This window comes from Artemia sp. Qi Xiang Cuo, chromosome 11, assembly GCF_049724085.1.
Source record: "Artemia sp. Qi Xiang Cuo chromosome 11, ASM4972408v1, whole genome shotgun sequence".
NCBI classification, from domain to species: Eukaryota; Metazoa; Arthropoda; class Branchiopoda; order Anostraca; family Artemiidae; genus Artemia; species Artemia sp. Qi Xiang Cuo.
In genome coordinates this window covers 20,239,392-20,266,934 of record NC_142804.1, presented here as the reverse complement: position 1 = coordinate 20,266,934, position 27,543 = coordinate 20,239,392, and the positions used below count along the sequence as shown (strand labels likewise).

General features: G+C 34.4%; 1 protein-coding gene across 1 annotated transcript in view; it reads left to right on the top strand.

The window, feature by feature from the left end:
- The window catches only part of LOC148946745 (tensin-1-like), a 146,883-nt gene that overhangs the window by 47,134 nt on the left and 72,206 nt on the right, over positions 1–27,543 (top strand). The window contains exon 2 of the mRNA XM_089097103.1: positions 16,358–16,507. Within this exon, the coding sequence (XP_088953229.1) occupies positions 16,469–16,507 (39 nt within the window). The 5' untranslated portion in view covers positions 16,358–16,468. The remainder of the gene's footprint in view (positions 1–16,357; positions 16,508–27,543) is intronic.

Sequence of the window (27,543 nt, the reverse complement as noted above, 5' to 3'; positions counted from 1 at the left end):
CATTTAAAATGTTTATGAAGTTCCACGTCACCTCATAACTTTGGGCCCTCGAAGATCTTTTTTAATCTCCCAATGCCAGTAAATAATACCTTACAATTAATAACTGGTGAGGAAAAGAGGGGGAGGGGTCCGGTTTTCAAATTTTATGTATTTTTTTACTAGTTTCTAGTTAGACTTATCAGATACTGCCGCCTAAAACTATTATATATCAATATAACCAATTTTTAACTTATTTCTAACAAAAGTATATATTTAAAATTTTTGTTCTACCTAGTATGGTTTAAGGAATGTTGACCTAAAAGGAAGATTTTGTAGGCAGCTCTCTAGAAACGTCGCCCATTTAGAGACGTTTACTGGAACAGAACGGTTTAGTCTATATTTTAATAAGCACATTTAGCATTACAACCTTTAACATGTTTTTCATCGGTTTACAAATATTAAGTAAACCTTAAAGTAATGTTGAGAAGGTGAAAGGTATTTCAAGTAAGTTCAGTTCATTTCATTTAATTGCAAAATTATATAACACATAACATCAATCCAAGCGACAATAACATCAATCCAAAGAGATGTGAAAGTATTTGAAACTGAGGTCTGAGGGGTCAGTTGCCCCCTGCACCATAGCAAATTACGCCCCTGCTCTGGTTCCACTTCTGTATTCAGTGACTAGATTATCAGCATTGCGGGTACTGTAACTATGAAGCGATCTATTTTCTCTGTAAAAAAAAAAACATGAAACACCTCAGGACTGACATAATTCCAACGCTGATACGAGAATATTCCTGCTCGATAATCTCAAAGTTGCCCAACACTAATCCCTTTGTGTTAGTTAAAACACGCCGCTGTATCATTAACTTTTTCCACGTACCCACCAATAAGTCGCATCACTTTGTTCTGAAGAATTTGAAATCGTTTGAAATTCGAATAAAAGTTGCTAGACCACAGCACACATCTGTATGAAATATAAGGGTGGACCAAAGCATTATATAAAAGTATTAAAATTTGTGGTGCTAAAAAAATTCTTGAAATGTCAAATTGCTCCGAGTCCTCGTTCAATGTTCATTGCAACAATATTACTATGTCATTTCAATGATAGTTTGTAATCTAGGTAGAAACCAAGGTATCACGTCTCGTGCACTTTATGAACTTGTTCATTCGCAAATAAAAATTTTCCATTAATGTCCTTGGGCTTACCTACTCTTGAATATAAAATAAAATTAGACTTTACAATATTAACAGATAGCAAGCTTAAACTAGTAATCATACAAAAGTCTGGGAGGTTGAACTTCATCGTATCAACGTATACCAAATACAGAGGCAGAACAAGCACCGAACCTTATGGAACCCCACAAGTTACACGACACGTAACAGAAGAGGCAATTTCAATCGTAATATTGATAAAACTATCATTCAAATAGCTGTCAAACCATTTTAAACATGATCCTTTTGCATCTATATATTCCAATCTTTGCAATAAAATTAATACAATCCACTGTACCAAAAGCTTTTTCTAAATCAAAGAACACTGTGAGGGGAATTTCACCCTTTTCTAAACAATTATTCGCGAAATCAATGAGGTGAAGCAGATTGACTAGTAGAGTGGCTTCTTCAAAAGCCAAATTGTGTTTCACTTAGTAGACCATTCTTCGTATAATGATCATAAAGGTGGCGATGGAACATTTTCTTAAATGTCTTTGAGAATAATGGCAATATTGAGATATATCTCCAATAACCCATATCTGACTTCCAACCTTCTTTGAACAGAGATAATACTTTAGCCTGTTTCAGGGCATCTGGGAAGGCTCCTGTTGTCAGGGATATGTTAATAATGTGAAGCAGGGAAGGAAGTAGATACATCATTGTGGCTTGTGGCTTTAAGTGTCCGTAGATTTACACCATCAATCCCAACAGAATTTGATTTAATATTCTTAATAACTATTATAACATCATCACTTGTTCATTTTTCAAACCGAAACTCCAGTCCTTATTCTTGATTAAATAAAAAAAAAACAAGTTTTTTAACTGAAAGTAAGGAGCGTCATTGAAACTTAAAACGAACAGAAATTATTCCGTATATGAAGGAGGCTGTCCCCTCCTCAATGCCTCGCTCGTTACACTAAAGTTTTTTATTGTTTAAAAAAATAAAGTTGTCAGACAGAGTCAAAATTTAGCGTAAAGAGCGAGGCGTTGAGGAGGGGACAGCCCCTTTCATATACGGAATAATTTCTTTTCGTTTTAAGTTTTAATGTCGCTCCTTACTTTCAGTTTAAAAAACTTGTTTTTTTTTATTTAATTTCTGATCGTTTTTTAGTTAATGCAGCTTTTATTTGCATAAAAATTTTACTTTTCTTTTGCTAAATGGATCTCTTTACAAATTAACTTACGTAACTAACTTCTATATTCGTATATTTTTCTTCTGGCAAAAAATACAAAGTTGCAGATTTTTGCAGATATGAGCTTGAAACCTATGTAATAGGGTTTTCTGATACGCTGAATCTGACGGTGTGATTTTCATTAAAATTCTTTCACTTGTAGGGGATGTTTCCCCCTCTTTAAAAAATAGAGTAAATTTTCTCAGGCTCGTAGCCTGTGATGACTAATACTAAACTTAATAAAATTTATATATTTAGAATCAGCATTATAAACACATTCTTTTGATACATTTATTGACATCAAAATTCCGTTTTTAAAAGTTTCGATTACTATTGAGCCGTATCGCTTGTTTTTTTATTGTTTTTTATGTTATTACGTATATGAGGGGGTTCTCCCCTTAGTCAATTCCACGCTCTTTACGTTAAAAGTTAAAAAAAAATTTTGATTCACAAACCACTGAATCACAAAGGCCGTTTAATTATAATAGATAGCTCTTTTGAAAGCACTAAAAAAAAACTGTAGCGTAAAGAGCGAGGTATTGACTTTTGGGAGAACCCCCTCACATACGTTATAATTTCTTTTTGTTTTAAGTTCTAATGTTCCTTATTACATTTCAGTTGAAAAAAATTTTTTTTTTTATTTAATTTCTGATCGTTTTTTAAATAATGCTTGGAAATCCGGCGCCCCCTTCATAGAAATTTCCCTTACCCCAAAGAAACATCCTCCACGGAAATATTCTCCAGAGTAACCCCCTCCTCTAGACCCCCCCCCTCCAGAAAAAATCCTTCCTGAAAATGGTTGTATACTTCCCAATAACCAATAAATAATGCTGGCAAGTCCGGCGCCCCCTTCATGGCAATTTCCCTTCCCCCATGAAAACTTCCTTCATGAACAGATCCTCCAACATAACCACCGACCCACCCTTCCCTCCCACTACCAGAAAAAAACCACCTGAAAACTTCTGTATACTTCCCAATAACCAATACTATGTTAACATTGGGTAAAGTTCATAACTTTTAGCCCTCCCCCTGGGGACTTCGTGGGATTAAGTCATCCTAAAAGACATATTTATCATATTTTCGACCGTTTTGAACAAAATGGCTATCTTAAAATTTTGTTCGGGTGATTTTGGGAAAAAAATTAGCTTGGGAGGGGGCCTATTTGCCCTCCATTTTTTTTGTGTCACTTAAAAAGGGAACTAGACCTTTTAATTTCCTGTCCAAAGAGCCCTCCCACGATATTCTTGGACCACTGAGTCTATACGTTCAACCCTGGGAAAAAAAAAAACAACAAATAAACACGCCTCCGTGATCTTTCTTCTGGCAAAAAAATTTAAAATTCCACATTTTTGTAGATATGAGCTTCAAACCTCTATAGTAGGGTTCTCTGATACTCTGAAGATGAGGATATGATTTTTATTAAGGTTCTATAGCATTTAGGGGGTCTTTCCTCGTTTTTTAGAAAATCAGCCAAATTTTTTCAGGCGCGTAACTTTTGATAAGTAGGATTAAACTTTATGAAAGTTATATATTTGAAATCAGCATTGGAATCTGATTCTTTTGATATATCTATTGGTATCAAAAACCTGTTTTCTAGAGTTTCAGTTACCATTGAGCCGGGTCGCTCCTTACTTACAGTTCGTTACCACGAACTGTTTGATCATCCACAAATCCATTTGAAAGAAAATTTTCTGATTCAACATTCTCCTGAACTGAAGACCCTTTTTTGAATAGAACTAGTCAAAATGATTGGTGACAACATCTTTATCACTTACAGACGTGCTATTAATATTAATATAAGGAAAATGGCTGCAATTTTTTCTTCTCGTAAATTCGTTGATAATAACACCCTTCTCTAGTAACACCCTTCTGCTCGCTGAACTTCTAACTAAAATACCTCTTTTTAGCTTGGCATCGCAGAAGGTTTACTCTGCTCCCTGCCTTTCTCAACCCCTCGAAGTCAATCGGATGCTGAGTATTCAGAGCTTGTTCATGTAGCAGATTTCTTTTATTTATTCTCACTTATGGTTTTTTTAGTTATCCATGGTTTTCGCGGTTCATCCTCTTTCTGTATGATAACTCTTAATGGGCATGTTTTACCATAAATTGGCTGTAAAATAGACATGAAGTTATTGTAAACAAGTGAAAACTCATCAGTTATTTCTAACAAGGTGTCCCAGCTGAGACAGCTCTATTCCTTGGCGAATTTATTAGATTTCTTTTTCTAAGCTGACGCCTCAGTACTTTCATTAATATTGAATAAACTTTTTTAAGACAAGATAACTGATCCACTATTTGGAGATGGTCTGAACCAGGGTGGACAACCACATCCGCACAACTATTATTGAAATAAGTAGAACCAACGAAAATATTATCAATGAGAGTATCAGAGTGACTTGATATATGAGTTGGAACACAAGCTGAGGGGTAAAGATCATTTAAAACCATTTTGTTAAATCATATTAATATTGGAAGCTTAATTTTCCTAATTATCATAAATTGTGTTAATCAGCATTCCAAATACCTCTTTCGACTCTGTCATAACTATATTTTGGCAGCTCTTGAAAATCGATTTAAAATTAAACAAGTAAAGAGTTCTCCCCCCCCCCCTCCGCCTAATAATACTAGGAAGCCTTTGATAAATACATATAGCTAAAAAATTTATTAAATTCATAAGTAGAACAGCTACCTATAAAAGCTATTATCCAAAGTAAACCTTCTTAATTTTAAAATAGCTGAAGCAGAGCCGTATCCAGGCTTTTTCGGGGGGGGGGGGAGAGGAGGTTACAAAATAATTTTTTTTCGGGGGGGGGGTAACAAAAAACTAAAAAACGCATCAAACACTTGTTTATAATTTTTGTTACATATTTACGAGTCGGACAAAATTGGGGGGGGAACCCTCAACCCCCCCCCTGGATACGGCATTGAGATGAAGACCATGAGGTCTTAACCTTTAGAATAGGATGAGTTCTTGAACGGAAGTTTCAGCCCCTTTGTCTACGAAAATAAGAGATTTTTCGTGAATGAACGAAACTTGCTTTGTGATAGTTGATGGCCAACCAATTGTCACAAATTGAAAAGACGGTGTTTACAAGTACCTTGCAATGTTGGCTAGAGAATTACCCACTAAAAAGTTGTGTCATAGTTTGTTTAATTTTTATTGCACTGTTTTTATTTTTTAACTCTTTTGTAAATGGAAACAATGAACTATTTTCTGATGTCGCTGATCAATATGTCAATATTTTTCATGTGTCAGAAAAAAACAAAAACGCTTGTTGATGAAAAGTTGCTTATATTTCAATTTCTAAGGCGCTTCTTTTGTTTTTCAATTTCAACTCAATTTATTTGAAACGCTTCGGATCAAAATGTATAAGAAACAGTTAGCTATAAAGGTATTAGGAGCCTATTTTGTTAAAATAAAAAATAAATTCTAGTATAAAATAAACAACAAACAAAAACAAAGATTCTGAATCAGATGTCTCCAAATTCCAGCCAGTTTGCGTTCACGATTAAATGGACACGGAATTCTAAAATATATAGATGCAAGGTGAAGATTTATTTGATAATGGATGTTTTAAACGATCTAGAATTTGTTATAAAGAAAGTTTTTTAGACTTTCAATTATTTTTTATCTAAAACTTCCGATTACAAAAGGTTATATATCCCTTTTTTACACATTCATTTAGTATTACAAAGAGTTTTTTCATGGTTTTATGACTGATAAACGAGGCGTGAAAAAAATATGAATAAAGAAAGGAAGTGGAAGCTTGTTATCACCAAAAGTAATAAATTGTACTAATCAGCATTTCAATCATTCTTGGTGTTCGGGACATAACTTTGTTTCGACAGCTATTATAAGACGAGTTGAAATGAAAATTTATACAATGCCGTTTAAGGACTGACTAATTATCTTTTTTTTCTCATAAGAAAAACGTTTATTCCATATGCACCCTAAATTGTACATTTGTTAAACTTTAATCAGTGCCTTTAGCAGGGGTGTAATTTTCTATGGGGCAGGGGGGCAACTGTCCCCCAGATCTCAGTCGATCCCCAGCTAAAATTTTGTGTCTTCGAAATCTCGTCCAAACTAAGTTAGGCCTACATAATTTAAGCATCTACGAAAACAGATCAGCTTTTTTAGTGTACCTTGCCCTTATGATAGTATAGGCTCATTTTTCACTTGGTTTTTTTCACCTGACTTGCAGGTTATCGGAATTACATGTTAAAAGATTGCGCTAAGCAGAAAAAAAAATTGATAAACTAAAAGTTGAACAGATATCCGAGTTAGAAAGTAGCAAGTAAGACCAAAACGTACCCAAACTTTTTATTGTACTAAGAAATCTCCAAACGTACCGCATAGTATTAGGACCTCTAAATTGTTTCAAAAACAGTACAATTTTACCGAGTTGGCAACACTGCTTGAGACGCCATGAGCGAAGAACAGCTTGTACAAAATCTTTTAGGAAATGGTGCTTTATCTGAATTAATATTTATTTATGCTATTTGTCTGAGCAATAATTTTGCTCAAGCAAAAGCATTGCTGGATCGTTTCTGCCAAGTCTCGTCAGGGGTCGTTAATTTAGGGGTCGTTGTTAAAAAAGCAAAAGTTTCCCTGAACTTGACCCGAATTCGTTACCCAATCTGTATTTTTCTTTCTTCGGTATATTGGTATGTTTATTATCCTGGGGTCAGTGGCGTGACACTGTAACCTCAGCCAGAGTCGACCCAGCTTTAAATGGGTACCTGGATAAATCTGGGGAAGGTAAACAGGAAGGGTGTGTGAATGCACAGGATGGTTGGCCCCCAGCCCCCCCCCCATTGCACTTCTTGGCTGAAGGGACAAGAAACGGAGATCAGCACCGCCGGTAGGGACTGTAAAATCCAGTGCCGTATTATTTACCTCTACCTTATTATCCGATACTGCATATGATTTAGAAGTTATAAGGATAGTTTTCAATCTACAAAACACATTCAAGAGGGGAGGGGGGATTCTCCTGAGATATTTTTGAAGGACCCTTCCTCTGGAGAAATTTTATCCCAAGATTTTTTTTTGTTTTCACACCTGCTGGGTGTCATTCAGGGATTTTGGGGTCAATTTTTATTATCGATAGGAAAGTGTTGGACCAAATGGACCATAATAATTAATAACATTATTGCTTCTTGCTGTAAGTTTATTTAATCCGACAAAGTATACCAGGCTATAGTATTTCATATCTTCTTTATTTATTTCTGATCATTTTCAGATTCTAGGTCAAACGAAAACCAAGGAAACCACAAGATAAAAATAATTTATTTTCACCTTTGGAACAAAAATAATTGCCTAACATAAAAATACACAGTTTATTACTAATAAGAAACACAACAAGTAGTGCTAAATTGTAATGGCTGAATTCTTTATTGACAGTCAATTATTTGAAAGACCTTTTTTTAATCTTTGCTATGTAAAATAGAGATGTGCAACCATTGGACTTTAGAACCATATTTAAGGACTTACCTTTGGCTTTATTTAATGTAGAAACACTTACAATTTATAGCTGAAGCAAGGGAAAAAAGGCCGCAGCTCCTTGATATCTGTTGCAAAATTATTGACAACGTAGTCAGTATAACCACTATTAAAGACCCCCATATTATATTTAAGAGACTGCTAAGGAAGAGGGGTAGATAAACGACTTTTATAAATGCCAGGTTTTTCGCATTTTTGTTTTCCAAACCAGTTTACCAATCGGGATTTTTTTAGGGTTGGGCCTCAAGCCGAGGCAGATCCATTTCCCTTGATGCGGCCCTGCCCATGGTGATCTCCGTTGATTCCATTTCGTTACATAAACTATGTAATTAACAAATACCAGACATTCTATGTTTCCCGAAAAAAATCCCTCTTAAAATTGCAGGAAATTTCAAGTTGAACTATCTGATATATTTTGTGGCAGTTTATAAGCAGTAGATGCTTGAATTAGAAACACGAGTAGTATTTGCTTGAAATAGAAACTCTGTCAACTTGTGTGCAACTGATTTGTGATACTGTTGCAAAATGAAAAATTTAAAAACATTTAAAGGCTTTTTAACATTTAAAACGAGGCTCTTTACAGTCTTTAAAAAATCCTTACGATGAAAAAGAAATCTCACGATCCGAATATTAGTCCGGAGTGTATAACCATAAATACCCGTCTAAATACATTCATAAAAAAAAACTTATTTAAGTCATTGCTTGCAAATGAAAAATATCCATCATTACAGAAAATTTTTCTGAATTAAAATTTCAACAGTCAGGTTTTTCCTTTCTTACGATTTTAGGAATTTTTATTTTAGTGAAAAGTTCTATGCATTCGAGGGACAAAATTTTTCAGCATGAAAATTTTCCAATAGAAGAATCAAAAGATGTTTCTTCTAAACTTCCCTTTATAAGCTTCATTCCTAAATCGTAGACGCAAAGTCTGTAACACATTCTTTCACTGTTTTCCAAAACCAAATGTTTCAAGCTCCTATTTAGTCAAAAGTGATTTTAAAAGATCAGGCTTTAAAATGTAATTCCTGGTATGAATTTTTATGAAAAAACCCTGCCTCATACGATGTCAATTGGTCCTGTCTAAAGATTCAGGGAGTCCAATTGGAGGGGGCAGGTGAGAAACAATTCCCCCGCTTAATTTTTGCTCTACCCCCTGGTTTTCCAATAAACGCTTATTTGGTATTTCCATTGAAAAGTATGTTTTTCTGTACTTTTACTGAAAAAAAAAACAACACAAAATTACCAACCCCCTAGATTTTTGAAAAAAAATGACAGGTACTTATGTCTCCCCACTCAGGTTCCTCACTCAAGTTCTTGGTCTGACAGAGCTGGTTTCTTTCTGTATTTCAGTGTGTACTTGGTGATAATCAGCTTTGTCCAAGAGAGTATATATACACTACAATATAGGTATATTTTAATTCAATATTTTAGTTTGCATTTGGTTAGATTAGGTCAGAAACCATTTAATATAATGTGTTAGGGGGGGGGGGGCAATTTCCATAATCCTCTGTTGTAGTTTCCAAAATTCTGCTACTAAAGTAATTTATTTTCCTCATACATAGTTTTTTTTTCGAGTAGAATTAACCTAATTTTACTCAAATGAAGAACTTTAATGGGTGGTTATAAGCATGGGCGTAGGCAGCATATTGTCTAGGGGGGGGGGAAGTCGATAGTGTGATGGAGTTTTATCAACTGCTTTTTCCAAACCATCTGCTTTTTCAGCCATATCTAATGTAAATTTGAAGATCTAGGGGGGCAGCTGCCCCCCCCTGCCCCTCCCTACGCCCATGGTTATAAGACATAAGTACCAATTACCCCACTCCCTCTTTTGAATTTATGTCCCTGTAAGGATTGAACGTAGGAGTCGTAAATTGGCAACATGGGCTATTTACATTTTTTTTTTTTAACATATTTGAGCTTTTCATTTCATACTCATTAAGAAAGGGTTTCATCAGACTGACGGTGGTTATAACTAAGCATAATCAAAAACTTGTTTTTTCTATTGCTTTTATGTATAAAATTTTTTACTTATAAATAATATTCCCAAGTTACTAATGAAGTTTTGGGGTTTTTCTGTAGAATTATCTCATCACTAGACAAAAAGTCTGTCTACTATGTGTATAACCACTTATTCCATTAGATCATAAACAGTAATTTCAATACTAAACAAAATTTAAAATTCTGGCCAAAGTCGCAAAATGATAGACTGATTTATCACTTTGTCTGAAAAATCAGCCACGCCTCCCAAAATTGCAAAATATGCAAACGATGATAGCTTAACCTAAGTAACGTTAATCTTCTCGTAATTTAAATACGGTAGTCAAACTTTTTACCTAAAATCATTTTGAATAATTATGTAGGAAAATTTGTTCGATACTTACGTGTTATCCCTACCACTCCCAAGAAGTTTGATCTGTTTAAAACTTGTTTTCTCTCTGGATTCTCAGATAATCAGCTTAGTAAAATAAACTACTATGCAGGTATATTTTAATTAAATATTTAATATAGAGTTGGTTAGGTATTTTATATAATGCGTTCTGGGCGGCCAGCTTTCCATAATTCTCTGTTGCAGTTTCCATAATTTTGTTACTAAAGTATCATATTTTCATCATATTTAGGTATATTTCATTATGATTAACCTAACTTCACTTTTTGACTGTGGTCGGGATAACACGTAAGTACCATTTTTTCTACTGGGTGTTTGCTTTGAAAAATAACTTAACCACCAGCTGTTGATTTACATTTCTAATATTTATTATATTCTATTTCTTGAAAATAAAGTGTCATACCCTGCGGCATTTACATTTCCCGATGTTGGATAGTCGGAATTCAGTGACGAATCGATAATACCTCTAAGTAAAAATATTTGGCGGGGTATTGGGTACTTTTATGAGGGTATGGTGGATATAACACAAATATAATATATATATATATATATATATATATATATATATATATATATATATATATATATATATATATATATATATATATATATATATATATATATATATATATATATATATATATATATATTATCTTTTAATATTTATTTTGTACTACATTAAACACAATTATAAAGTGACGGTTTGAATCACTGAACATTTCACCAGTGAGAAAATGACAAGAATTCAATGTAGTTCCGGCAAATGTAGTTAATCGGATCTTTCAAGACTATATCTCCAGTTTCGCACAGCGCTAGTTCTATTGAGGGACCCAAATTTTGCGCTTATCCTGCCAGTCTAAGCGTCACTTAAGCTTGTTCCTGCCTTCGGTTTTACGAGACACTTGATCTCCTCAGTTGAAGAGATAACAATTTATCTGGCAGTCGGATCAAAGTATAATTGAGATACAATCACTGAGAAAATATAATGAAAACACTTATAGAATTCATTCTTGGCTTGTTGTTTTCACTGGTTTCCCCCCTTTGATGTTTCTCCAAAGATAATAAAAACTTAATCGAGAGCAAATAAAACTTGCAAAGGGGGAAAAGAACACATTTCCGGAAAACAGGTCGAACAACAAGTGTCATATTCCGACAGTTTAGCCTTCAAAATGATTTTCTACTGGAAATAACTTTATTGTTTTTCAGTCAACTACAAGACATTTCCAGAGTATAAAAATTGCTCGTGTTTAACATGAACATGAAAGATATAATATTTTCCGGGGAGTAAACCCCTAGACCCATTAGAATGATCTGTTTAGGACACATTTTCAACCTAACTTAGGAAGAAATCCATACATGAAGGAACCCTTAAGTTTTGATGAAAGACCGTAAATTTGGCACATATTTATACATATAAACTTCAGCGTAAAGAACGAGGTATTGAAGAGGGGGCGAACCCCCTCTTATACGTAATAATTTCTGTTCGTAAGTTTTAATCTTGCTCCTTACTTTCAGTTGAAAAAACTTGTTTTTTTTTATTTATTTAATTTCTGAACGTTTTTGAAATTTTGCTGAGAAACTTGGCCCATGAAAAATTCCTCCATAGAAAAATCGTCTTCCGTAACCTTCTCCCACCAACCCCCCCCCCCTCACACACACACACACAAGAAAAAATCCCCCCTGAAAACGTCTGTATAATTCCCAATATCCAATACTATATGTGAACAATGGGCAAAGTTCAAAACTTGCACCCCTTCCCCCGGGACTGTGGGGGATTAAGTCATCCTCAAAGACATAGTTATTAGAATTTTTGACTATGCTGAACAAAATGGCTATCTCAAAATTTTGATCAAGTGACATTCGGAAAAAAATGAGCGCGGGAGGGGGGCTAGTTGCCTCCAATTTATTTGGTCTCTGAAAAAGGGCACTAGAACTTTTAATTTCCGTTCAAATGAGCCCTCTCGCGATATTCTAGGACCACTGAGTCGATACGACCACCCCTGGGGGAAAAAACTAAAATAAATTAACACGCATCCGTGTTCTTTCTTCTGGCAAAAAAAAAATACAAAATTCCATATTTTTGCAGATAGAAGCTTGAAACCTCTACAGTAGGTTCCCTAATGCACTGAATTTGATGGTGTAGTTTTCATTAAGATTCTATGAATTTTAGCGAGTGTTTCCCCCTTTTCTCGAAAATAAGGCAAGTATTCCCAGGCTCGTAACTTTTGACGGGTAAGATCAAACTTGATAAACTTATATATATGAAATCAGCATAAAAATCCAATTCTTTTGATGTATCCATTAGTGTCAAAGTTCCGTTTTTTAAAGTTTCGGTTACTATTGAGCCGGGTCGCTCCTTATTCACAGTTCGTTACCACAAACTGTTTAATATTTGAATACGTTATCTTTGTTCTGACAAAAAAAAGAGAAGGAAATGTAGATAGGAGTGTAAAAACTCTAGAGTAGGGTTGTAGGTTATGCTGAATTTGACGACGTAATTTTCCTTAAGATTGCTTGAATTTTTGAGGGTGTTACCCCATTTTTCGAAAATCAAAAATCGGGCAAATTTTCTCGGGTCTTAGCTTTTGATGGGCAACATTAAACTTAATGAATTTTGTATATTTGAGATCAGCATAAAAAGCCAATTCTTTTGGTGTATTTATTGTTATGAAAATTCCGTTTTTACAGGCAAGGTCACTATCGGGCGAGTCGGTTATTACTTACAGTTAGTTACCACGAACTGTTTGATAACCCTGCTAAAAGCGTCTGTTTTAGTCACTTCCCAAGGTACCCGCACAATTTTTAAAGTCCTTAGGCTATTTATTAAACTTATCTTGTTCTTATCTGTGGTGTCCAACCTTTTCTTTCAATACGCATTGCAGGCAGTTCAGTGTAACTATTCCAGGTGTGTGGCCTTTATCCACCCACGAAGCACGACCCGAGTCATCTAAGCCAATCTCATAATACGTACGTTAAAGATATTTCCCAAGTAGTATATACGTGAACGTTATTAGCGTGACCTTATGATAACGTGTTCAAATTATAAAACTGTAATTTTTGTTGTTGCCCCCCCCCCCAAAAAAAAGAACGAATTTCCAGGGTATATTCCTGGGCATACCCATTTCACTCATAAAGAACAATGTTTGCCTTCTCATTGCCAAGCTTTTATCATAAATTTTATCTTAAACAAATTCTTTAACATTCGTATTTTTTCTTAATTATTATTTGAATCTACTAAAAGGAGGTACAATAAGGTGACAAAAACGAAGAATTCGTTTATGTGGAATTAGAACAAATCAAGCATAACAACTACAATATCATATCAAATGAGTATAATTAAGGACTAATTAAGAAAAAAGTCGTGGCCAATGAAAAAGAAAGAAAAAGCGAATTCAAAAGGAAAAACAGTAGAGTCAAGTAAATCTTAATTAATACATCTAGTTACAACAAATTGAACTCCTATTTTTTAACAATCACAAATAATTAAATAAAATAAACAACAATTTTACACTGAAGAAAACCCTATGAGGGTTTGCGGTCGTGCGGAAGTCCCCGTAACTACTGACCTATCAAATTTATTATTGAAATAATTCAAATTAAGAACTTTTATTGTAAATATTGGGTCATATCTGCCCACATAGGGAGTGGTTAGAAGGTAAATTTTCAAATGATTGGTCCAAACCTAACATCCTGTGAAATATTGTAAACTCATAACACACACACACACACGCACATATATATATATATATATATATATATATATATATATATATATATATATATGTATAGGTGCTATATATAGGTCCTATGTTGAAATTTTAATCTCAAATGTTGAAGCTGGTATAGGCTACAGCTACTATATTAAATGTCTTTCAGTTTCTAAGATCAAAAGGTCACTGCTGCAAGCTCTGTAGTTACAGTCATGCTTATTTGCATAGTTTTTTTTTTTAAGTCTATAACTATTTTCTTTCAATTTTAACTCGGACCGTTTTGACAATTATTCAATTATTTGACAATTTTAGCTATTCCTTAGAAATAGTGCTACTTGTTTAGAATCCGGGCAGCACGCGAAAAAGACTGCATCGAAATCTCAAAGGTGCTATAAGATAAACAGGTTTTCGCTGCCTAGTGAGGTATTGCTCACTTAGTGACAAAGATGTGATTTTTAGTTTTTTGGGGTTAAAGGGGTAGAAAAGGTACCTATGGTAGGTTAGACTAGGTTACGTATTTAATATATATTATGCTTTACCCCACCCCCCATCCCTAATGTGCAAATATATAGCCCAAATTTGTTTCTGAACTATTATATTTTTATCATGCTTTGTTTTATCTCATTAGAATTAATCAAACTTCACTTCTCGTGTGTTGCCCGGATTCTAAACAAGTACCGAAATAGTTTGCAACTTAATGTAATCAACAATTACATTAATTACCAATATATAACCAAAAACTTTTTAAATTCTGCTTGGGATTGAAATAACCTCAAAAGATCACTTTAGCAATATTCACCGCAGCGGTATTGCGTCATGTTTGGGAAGATGGTACTGGTTTAAACCTGCCTGCCCCAAGGCCTTCTTCCTGGAAGAGTGGTGAGTCTTAAATAATATATATAATAAGATATACAATGAAAGCCATGTCCTTTTCTGGGGTAGAAAACTCAGTCTACTTACCCCCAGTATAACGAAGTGCCTAACCTTCTCTCTACATTTCGAAAACACCTTTTTTGGTATATTCATTGAAAAATGCCCTTTTTGGTAATTTTATGAAATAAATATTCTTTGTAAGATTTTGAAAACAAAACAATTTTGCAAATTCTTACCACTGGCTACTACGAATCATTACTTTACTTTACTGCATCTTTCTTTACTTCATATGAAACTCTTACTTTAAAGCTCTAAATATTAATCTTTTGCTTCTGCGGGGGAATATTTATATCACTGAACATGACCTAACAGATAGTACTGCAAGTGCTAAGATGAGACATAATATAGGGCTCTTCGGGAAGGCGTCATAACAACTAACTGTCAGGAGGACTAATGTCTGGACCACTGCAAAATTCGTCATAACATTGACAAAAAATCCGTCAGAACCACTAACCGGGACAACATCGACAGTCATAAGATCGACACGTCAGTTCATCGACAGTCATAACATCGACACGTCATAACATCTAAAAAAAATTCCATAACGAAAATCCGTCAGAACCACTAACCGTCACAACGTTGACAGTCATAACATGACACGTCATAACATCTAAATTGTTTTAGGTGTTATGAAAACCTAATCTAACCTAATTATTAAAACCTAATATATAAGAAACCAAACCTGACCTGAGCGAGGGAATTTTTTTCATAACGAAAATCCGTCAGAACCACTTACCGTCAGAACGTCGACAGTCATAACATCGACACGCCATAACATCTAAATTTCTAAAAAAAAATTTAGATGTTATGACTGTCGACGTTCTGAAGGGTAGCGATTTTCACTATCGATGAACTGACGTGTCGATCTTATGACTATTGACGTTCTGCCGGTTAGTGGTTCTGACGGATTTTCCTTGTCGACGAAATGACGTTTAGTGCTTGTGACGGTTATTCGAAATGGTAGCACCCCGGCCCTTCTTGCTGTATTTCCTGTCTTTTTAAGTGTTTGACCTTTAGACCCCCCCCCTCCGTGAGGCGAGAGCTATGCCTAATCATGGTAGTTGCATTTTGTTGTTTTATTTGGTTGTTGAAGTTGAATGTTGTACTATGATGATTAAATTACCTCATGTTTTTTTAAGTTTTAATACATTTATAAGATAAACCTATATTAATGAGAACGATGATATAAGAAGTAATTCAAAAGAGGCAAATAGTATACAAATTAAAATTCTTCTCCTATTGTTGACACCTCCAATAGGTGTCACTGAATATAATGTCCGATTCTAAAGTAAAGTAAATTTTCATCAAATATATTATAAAGTCAAAGAGATTCTGAACTACCTCAATTAGAATACAAAAGAACCCACAGAAATGTTAAAAGTTCATGTTATGACCTTCGATCTGAACATGCCTGCCAAATGAATTTGTAACAGATCTTTAATTTATTTTCTTACAGGCTCCCGATTCAAAATTGTTGTCCCACACTTTTGGTGCAAAAATTCTGAAGAAATCCCACATTTGTCAAGTCTGTCATCAGAAAGTAAGAAAACATGGTGTTGCATGCAAAATGTGCAAGTTTATTTGTCACACTGTCTGTCAGCCAAAGGTACTTTTTCTTCTCTTTTATTGTTCCCTGTCTATCGGGGACTTAGATGTGAATCCTTCCTTGTGCCATAAGGAGCAACAATCATTCTGAAGAGTGCTTTTGGTACTTATGCTTTATATTGTACCCAACGCTATATAAAACAGTTCATTGTAACGAACTGTATAGTAAGAGTGACTCGTCTCAATAGTAACCGAAACTCTAAAAAACTAATTTTAATATCAATAGATACATCAACAGAACCGAATTTTTATGCTGATTTTAAATATATAAGTTTAATCAATATTAGTCTTACTCATCAAAAGTTACGAGCCTTGGAAAATTTACCCTATTTTCGAAAAAAGGGGAAAATCCCCCCAAAAGTCATAGAATCTTAATGAAAATCACACCATCAGATTCAGCGTATCAGAGAACCTTAATGTAGAGGTTCCTATCAAGCTCCTATCTGCAAAAATGTGGAATTTGATATTTTTCGCCAGAAGAAGGATGCGTGTTTATTTGTTTCCCTTTTTTTCTTTTCCCCAGGGATGATCGTATCGAACCGGGGGTCCTAGAATTTTGCGAGAGGGCTCATTTCAACCGAAATTAAAAGTGCTTTTTTAATCAAAAACCAAAAAATTAAAAATAGAATCACTTTTTACAAAAAAACTGCATTTTTGATGTCTTCATATTTTGAAAGATATTTGATGTTTTAAGCAATCATAACCATATATGACGTAATAAGTGACATGACGTGATATCTAACACCGATTGTGTATTATTAACCATATATGACGTAATGAGTGTCGTGACGTAAAATTTAAAAAAACAATTCTTATTTTATTTTAGCTTTTAGTTCAGAATCGCTGAAGTTATAAACTGCAAAAATATTTATTGTATATGAGTAATAATTTTAATGTTTTAATTTAAAGTAGAAAAATACCTGAAAATTTTAAAACTAGTTTTATTTTTTATATAAGGAATCGGTCTGGTTAATTATAAATCGGGAATATGTAAGTTTTATCGGTATCATGACTGTAGAGATTGCTGAAAACCATATTGGGTTTAGTTTGATACCTAGCATGAGACGATGACGTCCCTTAATAAAAACTACAATAACCCATAACTCCTAAAAATAGTAATTATAGTACTCCGGGTTGCAGCGGAAGCTAGCAACCTAGTAAGAGACGATCACGCCCCATAGTCTGGTTTGCAGCGGTAGCTAGTACATTGTAAGAGATTATTACGTACCATACTAAGAAATACAGTCCGGGTTGCAGTGATAGCTAGCAACCTAGTAAGAAATGATCACGAGTCAGACCAATACAAAAAGTACACTATTAGAACCGCCTTGTACGTACCACTTTATAGAAAACTTATCGTCTCTCGGCTTGAAAAACACGTAAATTTCATTGACTTGAAAATCATAAGGCATATTTTTTCTTTTCTTTCCGTTTTTTTTCTTCCTCAGCCGGGTGGGCACTGGAAGATCATAGAGAGCTGTGTAATGGCTCATTTTAAAGGAAATTGATATATCTAATATCTTTTGTAATTAAAAATAAAATAGTTCTAAAATAGAATCAATGTTGACAAAAAAAAGTGCATTTTCGTGTACAGGCTTGACGAATGATGTTATAATCGTATAGGTCATAACCATATATAATGTAAAAGTGAAAGCAATATTTAATCATGTTAAGTGAAAGCAATAAAAAGTGAATGGGCACTGGAAAATCATAGAGAGCTGTGTAATGGCTCATTTTAAAGAAAATTGCTATATCTAGTATCTTTTGTAATTAAAAATAAAATAGTTTTTAAAATAGAATCAATTTTGACAAAAAAAAGTGCATTTTCATGTACAGGCTTGACGACTGACGTTATAATCGTATACTTATAACCATATATGATGTAAAAGTGAGAACAATATTTATACACGCTTATCTTTCAACAAGATAATTATATAAGAAATACATAATAACAAGAATAAATTCTTTACGAAAAACTGCATTTTTCTATTACACTTTAGTAGTAGTGTTATTTTTAATATTATAAAAACCATATAGATATAGGTATGTAAAATGTGGCAATTCTTTTAGCAGTTTTAACAAAATCAGGGTTGTGGCGGTAGCTAGCACTCTAGATCATAATAACTGAAATATTAAATTAATATAGGACTTATTGGACATAGTTAGCACATATTGGATTTAGTTAGCTGCTTGATTTTCCAAGGTTCGTCTCTTACTATTCCAAATAATTAAAGGCCGTGGGCTTCTTCCTGTTTGTAATCAGGGTTATATCCGGGTTGCAGCGATCCAAACAGTTCGTGGTTATGAACTTTATTATAGTAAGAGCGACTCTTCTCAATAGTAACCGAAACTCTAAAAAACGGAATTTTAACATCAATAGATGCGTCAAAAGAATCGGATTCTTATGCTGATTTTAAATATATAAGTTTCATCAAGTTTACTCATTATATCAAAAGTTTGAGTTTACTCATATCCTGAGAAAATTTGCCTTATTTTCAGAAAGAGCGAAAAACACCCGCTAAAAGTCATAGAATCTTAATGAAAATCACACTATCAGATTCAGCGTATCAGAGAACCCTACTGTAGAGGTTTCAAGCTCCTATCTGTAAAAATGTGGAATTTGGTATTTTTGCCAGCAGAAAGATCACGGATGCGTGTTTATTTGCATTTTTTTCTTTTCCCCAGGGGTGATCGTATCGACCCAGTGGTCCTAGAATTTCGCGAGAGGGCTCACTCGAACGGAAATTAAAAGTTCTAGTGTTTTTTTAATAAGAAAAAGATAGAATCACTTTACAAAAAAAACTGCAGTTTAGATGTCTTTTCATTTTTCGAAGGTATTTGATTCTTCAAGCAATCATAACCATATATGAAGTAATAAGTGCCTTGACGTAAGATCTAAAACCGATTGTGTACTAATAACCATATATGACATAATGAGTGACATTTCGTAAAAATTGAAGAAATCTATTTTTATTTATTTTAGTTTTAGTTCAGAATCAATAACCATGGCACATATTGGACTTAGTTAGCTGCCTCATTCTCTGAGGTTTGTTGCTTACTATTTCAAATAGGAAAAAGCCATAGGCTTTTTCCTGTTCGTAATCTTCGGTCAAACAACAGAGCTGACAAGTGAAACACGTTTAATGATGTCTATGGAAATGAAAAGAACGACCTGTCCCAGCGTGCATTCACCGAATGACTACCAATTTTTGCAACCACTGCAAAAAGCTGTTCTCTGGTGAACACCATGTGAAGTTATGCATGTCATGTTACTCCAAGAAATGACACCAATCTTTGGTGCTGTTTAAAACATTTTTGAAAACTTAATTTTGATCATTCCTACTAAGTTCTATAGTCATAGGCAGCGTAATAGCGCTACCTAAGTAAAGAGCGATATGGACCCAATGTATTATTTATTTATTTATTTTGGTTTTAGAACCTGGCACTTCGTATTGAAGGAGTTGTTGTAGAAACTTCGAAAATTACATATAAGACATGATAATAAATTCGTTATAAAGTTATTATAATCACATTGAAAAGGTTACTGTTTACAATATGTTACAAAGATACAAAGGGATTGATTTTTCTCGTATAACCATATATGACGCAATAAGTGAATGCAATATTTATGCACGTTTATCCCATTCCCATTCTCATCCATTCTGCTATCGTAAGGTATCATTATATAAAATTTCTCTATGAGTTAACTCATATTTTTTTTATAGCAAGAGTTATAAAATGCACAACCAATTCTTTGTTTAGCTGTTAGCAGAGTTGAGGTTTTATTTCTTCAATTAAAAAACGAGTTTGTTTAACTGAAAGTAAGGAGCAACATTAAAACTAAAAACGAACAGAAATTATTCCGTATAGGAAGGGTTGCCCCCTCCTCAATACCTTGCTCTTTATGGTGAAGTTGTTAGCACTGTTAAAAAAGCTCCTATTCTAATAAAACGGCCCCTGTGTTTCAGTAGCCATTCTTAAAAAAACTGGGACAAACAGTCAAACTATAGCGTAAAGAGCAAGGTATTGAGGAGGGGGAAACCCTTCATATACAGAATAATTTCTGTTCGTTTCGAGTTTTAATGTCTCTTCTTACTTTCAGTAAAAAAAAATCTTTTTTTTATTTGATTTCTATTCGTTTTTCAAATAATGCAGGTAAATATAACTCCCTTCATTGAAATATACCCCCCCCCTCTCTTGGAAATCCTCCAAGAAAATCTCTTCCAACTTACAGTACACTCCCCTCCCCCCAGTCAAGTTCCCCCCAGACAATTCCATACTCGGTGAAAATCCCCCCTCTGCTTAAAATTTCCTATGGACGTTGCAGCATGAAAAATATTCCTTAGCATACTTTCACTTGGAAGAATCTCTAATCGGTTTCTCGATCCCTCCGGAAATGACCCCTTCCATGGAAATTTTTTTCAGGAAATGAAAAGACGTAGAAAATATCCCTCGGATATTTGCTCCAGAACATCTCAACATGCAAAATTGAGTTGACAAAGAGAATGGACAATTAAAAAGAATTTCGTATAGGAATTCTGTCAAATCCCCCGGTGTAAAATTTTCCGTGGAAAATTCCTCCCCCCCCCCCTTCCGGAAATTTCCCTCCACAAGGAAGATTCTCCCTATGGAAATCCACCTCAAGCACAAAATCCCCCCCCGAAAGGTCTCTGTATACTTCCCAATAACAAATACTATGCGTAAACACTGGGAAAATTTCATAACTTACAGGTCTCTCTCCACGGACTGTTGGGGGTCATTTTACCCCTAAAGACATATTTATTTGATCTTTCAACTATACTGAACAAAATGACTATCTCAAGTTTTTTATCAGTTAGCTTTGGGAAATAAATGGGCGGGTCAGGGGCCAGTTGTCCTCCAACCTTTTTTGTCACTTAAAAATGGCACTAGAACTTTTAATGTCCGTTCGAATGTGCCATCTCCCGATCTCTTAGGATCATCATTTCAATACGATCAACCCTGGAAAAAAATAATAATAAACATGTATATATGTTATATATAAATAATAACAAACCGTGATCTGTCTTCTGGCAAAAAAATCGAAATTCCACATTTTTGTATATAGGAGCTTGAAACTTCTACAATTGGGTTCTCGGGTATGTTGAATATGATGGTGTGATTTTCATCTAGATTCTATGAATTTTAGCGTGTGTTTTTCCCCTGTTTCAATAATCAGGCAAAATTTGTCAGGCTCGTAACTTTGATGGGTAACACCAAACTTGACGAATCTCCTATATTTAGAATCAGCATAATAGGCTAATTCTGTTGATGTATCTATTTATATCAAAATTCTGTTTTTTAGAGTTTCGGTTACTATTGAGCCGAGTCGCGTGTTAAATAAAGTTTTATAACACGAACAGTTTGTCTATATTATAAGGGGCCTTAAATTTGAGTAATATTATTACAGGAATCCTCCACCATTGTTTTTACGAAAATAAAACCAAATAACTAGAAAAAAATGCTGCGCAGACATTAGTATACAAGATCTAATTTAAAAGAAACAAAACGAAAAACAAACAAATGAACAAAAGCCAATGCTTAAAATTGCATTTTTCAGAAATCAACGGCAATTATAGAAATGATAGTCTGCTCAAAACCGACATAACTGAATAATTAAAAGAGATAAAAATTGGACCACATAAATATTCCCTGTTTTACATTCATTTAATCTTGTCTTTTTTCTGGTGAGCGTAGCTATTGTTTATAGGGCCAAAATAGTCGAAAATAAAAGGGTTCACTGTCTTAGAAGGGATAATTTTCCGTTCCTTGGAATTTAGTTTGGTCACACAATATGGAAAGATAATGCAGCAATCATAATTACCTAAGAACTGTCTAAAGAATTGTCGAGTTTTAAATTCAGCGTAAAAATGTTTTACTGTACAAGGAATTGCTACGGGGCAAGAGCGGATCCAGGATTTTTGTTTGGGGGGGGGGGGGGTTTACTAATTTTCAACTCAGTCAAAAATTTCGGGGGGGGGTTCAAACCGGGTAACCCCAACCGGGTAACGCCTTCCCACTGCTACAGGAAACCAGAAAAACGGGTATTTGCATTTGGTAGATAAATGGAATGCAAAGTGTGATTTGTTATTGCGTTTACAATGCTCAAACTGTTGTTTTTTGGGGGTTTAGGGGCGAGAGGTACCTAGGTTAGGTTAGGTTACGTATTTAATATATGCTATGCTTTACCCCCACCCCATGCCCTCTAATGTCCAAATATATAGCCCAAATTTGTTTCTAAACTATTATATATTCATCCTTTTTTATTTTATTTCGTTAGCATTTACCAAACTTGGCTTCTTTCGTGGGTACCGTATAATGCACAAGTACCGTGCTTTTTTGTGTTTTCATTTTCAAATAAAATATAGACCCCCCCCCAGATTTTAACAAATGCCTTTAATATTCTTTATTTATTTAAAAAATGGGTTCTTATGTATTGTATTACTAACTGAAATACAGAGAGAAATCGGTTCTACTCAGATCAAGAACTTGAGTGGGGTGGCTATAATACATAAGTACCAAAAAATCGATGAAAAGGAAAAATTTCCCCTTCCCTCATCTTAAAAAAAATACCTTTTTTGTAACTTCATTACAAAAAAGCGAAAAAATTCTAGTCCACCCGTTCATGGGGTGGAGGAGCTTCAATTAAGGAAATGGCTTTTAATTCTTTAGTAAAATCACAGTGTACACATTTGTACACGAATTCTGTTCATGGACGTTGTTTTTGAACAACTGCTGAAGTAAAATTGGCTTTGTTTCTAATTGTATTTGGACTATTTTTTGGTCTGAGCGAGCTTTGTCTCATAGCTACTTAGAATAAAGATGAAAACTTTGCCAAATTTCAGCGAAAAATCTTGGCAAGACTGGAAAAGAATAGGCACTTTATTGTTCCTAGATCGTGGCATGGGGAAAACATTTTATGTTTTCAAAAAGAAACAGAGAGATCACATGAAAAAATCGTATGACTCGAAACCTTTTGTTTTATATTCTGGCTTCAATTTTCACTCTGGTAGCCAATTAGGAGGAGTTTAACTTTCTGTTCCTTTTACTGACTTCAAATTTTACACAGAAGGTTTAAAAATCAACCATGTTTAAGGAAGGTGTGGTTATTTGTCTCTCCAGAAATAAGGAATGTTTTGGGTGCTACCACAGGGTTATCCTTTTTAAATACGTATGTGTACTCTCACTAACTGCCCGCTTTATATAACCACTGAAAACACGAACACAACGTGCAGATTACATAATAAAGAAAGAAGAAAAGAAGATTACATAATAAAGAAAGAAAGAAAGAAGAAACTTTCTAAAAACACAACAAAACTAATTAAAGACGCATTAAACCTTAATAAGTATATAAAATGTTCAATAAAAGTCTCTGTACGTTGAAGCAGGTATTTAATATCATTATTAAAGTATATATTTTTTTTATAAAAGTGCGTTATGTCGTTAAAATTTGCATTTACTGCTGACTTAATAATTAAGAGCTGGGGATAAAAGACGAATTAATAGATGTTGATATACCTGGTAAATGTTAATTGGTTTCGTGGAGGTTATGATTTGTGAGGCATAACATCTGAAGAAACAGGATGTCAGAAAATTATGCTTATCTTTTTCTCGTTTTAGTGCAGAACATAGAAATATCTTAGGAGATTTTCTTAGAAAATAGACCAAATTTACCTACTATTATCTCTTAGGGGTGTTCAAGACATTCCCAGGGGTCAAAAATATCCTAAGTGGTTACAAAATATCTTAAAATCAACATAACGTGGTTTGTTCCCGGTTTCAGGTAATTCTAGTTCGGTAAATTGGTAAATTCGGGAGCTCTCGGTAAATATAGTCTCAAAAAGAGGGAGGGGTACATATTAAATAAATTGACACTATTAGTTTGACAGAATGACCTGCACAAGCTCGTTGATTAAACAAGCAATAATTGATTTTACATATTTTACTCTTCTTACAGCCCAATGTCATTATTGATATTTCCCTTTTCTTCTTTAGAGCTTGGGTCATGAGAAAATCAAAAAAATTAAATTTAAATGGGAAAATTAGAGACCATATTCATAAGTAAAGACGCACCATGTTAAATTTATTAAATTTTATCAACTCTGTGTTTAAAAAAAAATTCTAAATTCATTTTTTGACATTCCAGTAAAATAAGTGGACATAACAGTCCAATTTCCCCTTCAAAAAAGATAAAAATATTAAACATAATGGCTAAAGTTTTTTTTTATTGGATTAAATAGAAATAAAATTGCTAAAAAAGGAGAAAATTTATTGATGTCCGGAAGATTTATACTACTACTACTAATAATAAGTCAATGCAGAACCAAGTTGCCTGAGGCCAACAAAGCTGCGCATGTTCCACCTCCACCCCGATCTATTCAAAGCTTCACTTTTTACCCCCTCTCATGGAGTTTAATCCATGTCCTTTAAACCCTTCCTTATGACCTCTTCCCAACTCATTCGGGGACGACCTGCTTTTCGTTTTGCTCCAGATGGAAAGCCAAAAAGCACAATCTTTGGAACACCTCTGGTTCAGTTTTGATAGAAATTGGTATTTTGTTTATTAAAGAAAAGACATATTAACCAGAAAACAGTAACACCTATTTTAAATGGGCCTGGACAAGAATTTTGGAGAAGGAACATTGAAATTTAAAATAGATGGCGTTGAAATGGACTGAATAGAATGCATGAAGCAATACAAATACAACAACAGAAAAGGTTTTTATGTGAGTAATTAATTTGAAAGATATAATTATAGCATACATGCCGGTAGAGGGTGGGCAGCGGCACAACTTCTCCCCTTGGAAAAAAAAACAAGGACAGGTACCAATTCACAAAATGTTTGGGGGGGGGGGCTTCAAAATCTAGAGCGGGCAATTTTCTTTCTTTTTGAAATCAAATACCCAATAAAGGTTTTATTCAATGAATATACGAAAAAAAAATGTTTTTCAAATCTAGGGGAGGAGGCAAATGCCCTATGATTACCCTCTCCGTATGGCTACTATTGAAAGCATAAGCTCCCATGGTTACTGCAATTCCTTGTTTATTGTATAATAAAACATAATTTTCACATTTTTTTCTTTTATTTTGTCTGGAGTAAAGCACTGTAAACGGTGCGCCTATATCCCTGAAAAAAAATGTCTTCTTAGTGTCATATATTTGTTTCTATTTCTATCTGTTTATCAATATCCATAATAAATGGAATAGTTTTGTTTGTATACCAAATAAGGTTTTCAGTAAGAATTTTCTCACTGAAAGTAATTGCTAGACCATAGCACGGGTGTGGTAAAAACAAAGGGTGTTATGTGAGAAATTTTGTAAATCTAAGTTTTAAAGGCAAACCGCTTAAACGCAGGACGCTTGGTTGATGGAAATCCATTTTTTATCTTATTTGGCTCTTAAGATGCTCAAAATTTTCTGGTTCTGGTAAAATTCCTATTTTCTCACCAAGATAAAAACCAAGGTAGGATATGATCAACTTGTTGAACTGGATTACCACATAAGGTTACCTGGCCAGACACATCCAGCTGTTTACCAACTCTACAGAACATTATTAAAAATGTCTTGCGAACATTTACATAGTTAAAACGGTATCATCAGCTAACGAGATAAGACACACATCTTTCAAATAAAGACGCATGAGATCAACATAGATGAGGTAAAGCACCGGACCTAACACTGACCCTTGTGGTACTCCACACGTCACTGGAAATGCTGCTGAGCTCACATCATTTAACACCATTTTGAGGGATCTCCTTGTGAGATAACTTTCAAACCCCTTTAAGCACTTTCCACGGACACCCAGCGACTCCATCCGACTTAGTAACGTTTGAAAATCAACTGTATCTAATGCTTTGCGAATATCTATAATTATAGATAAAGGTGTTTCACCTCTGTCCGTACCACTGTTAATTGATTCCATAATTTGCTACAAAGCATTCTTCGTCGAGTGCCCTTTACGAAATCCGAATTGGGTCTCACTCAGCAAACCATTAGCCTGTAGGAAACTATATAGACGTTTATGAACAACTTTTTCTAATAATTTCAAAACAATGGAAGGATCAAAATCGGTCTTCAACTCTCATTTTGGGAATTTTTATTTTTGATCATAAAATAAGTTATTTACTTTAGGCTGGATGCGTAAAAATTACCTTGTCGCCAATAACCGTCAAAAACTCCGAAATAGATTTTTTAGTTTTCCCACTCATCTATAAAATTTATGTTGTGTCTTAGACATCTTTCAGTCAACTTGTCCACCTTAGGAGAGTTGTTTCTACAATTGGTCAGTACACCTTATAGCTATGGCTCTTAGTTGAAACGTTCACTTTTTGAGGTGCGGACAACTATGACGAGGCTGCCACAATACTTCTCTTTTTAATTGATTTTAAAGTCAGGCGTCCTTTACATTTATTTTCAGCACCAGGTATCTAGTAACCTCCATCACATGTAACCTCCCAACACACTATCATGTAACCTCCCTGTTGAGTTGATGCCGTACATTGGCACCCATAAGCTGCATTTTAGAGGGGGGCTTAGCTGGTCTAATCGGCACTTCCAATGCTGTATAATACAAATCTCAAAACCAAAATATAAAATATAAGGCAGCATCATTCAGCCTGGGAGCTGGATCCCCCCTATGCCCCCCCCCCTATGGGTGCCCATGCTGCTGCACGAAAATAATGTATTAACTCTCTAGTTAAATAGCACCCTTTGGTTATCCCAACAATTACTGAGAGCATTATGCGTCAACAACTTCTACCTTGAACTCTTTTCAAGTTTCTTCAGTCGTAAAAGTTGATCCCTCCTTCCTTGACCCCCTAAAAATCATGTTTAATAGCTGTTTGCAATGATATAAGGGCATTAGTAATGTAATACGAACCCACGTGGAATTACTTTTCATCAGAACGAATGCACAAATAAGAAAGTACATTTTCTTGTAAAATTGGGTCTTGAGGGGGTAGTTGCCCCTCCCCCTTCCCCATACCAAATTACGCCCTTACATGGCTGATGTAATTCAAA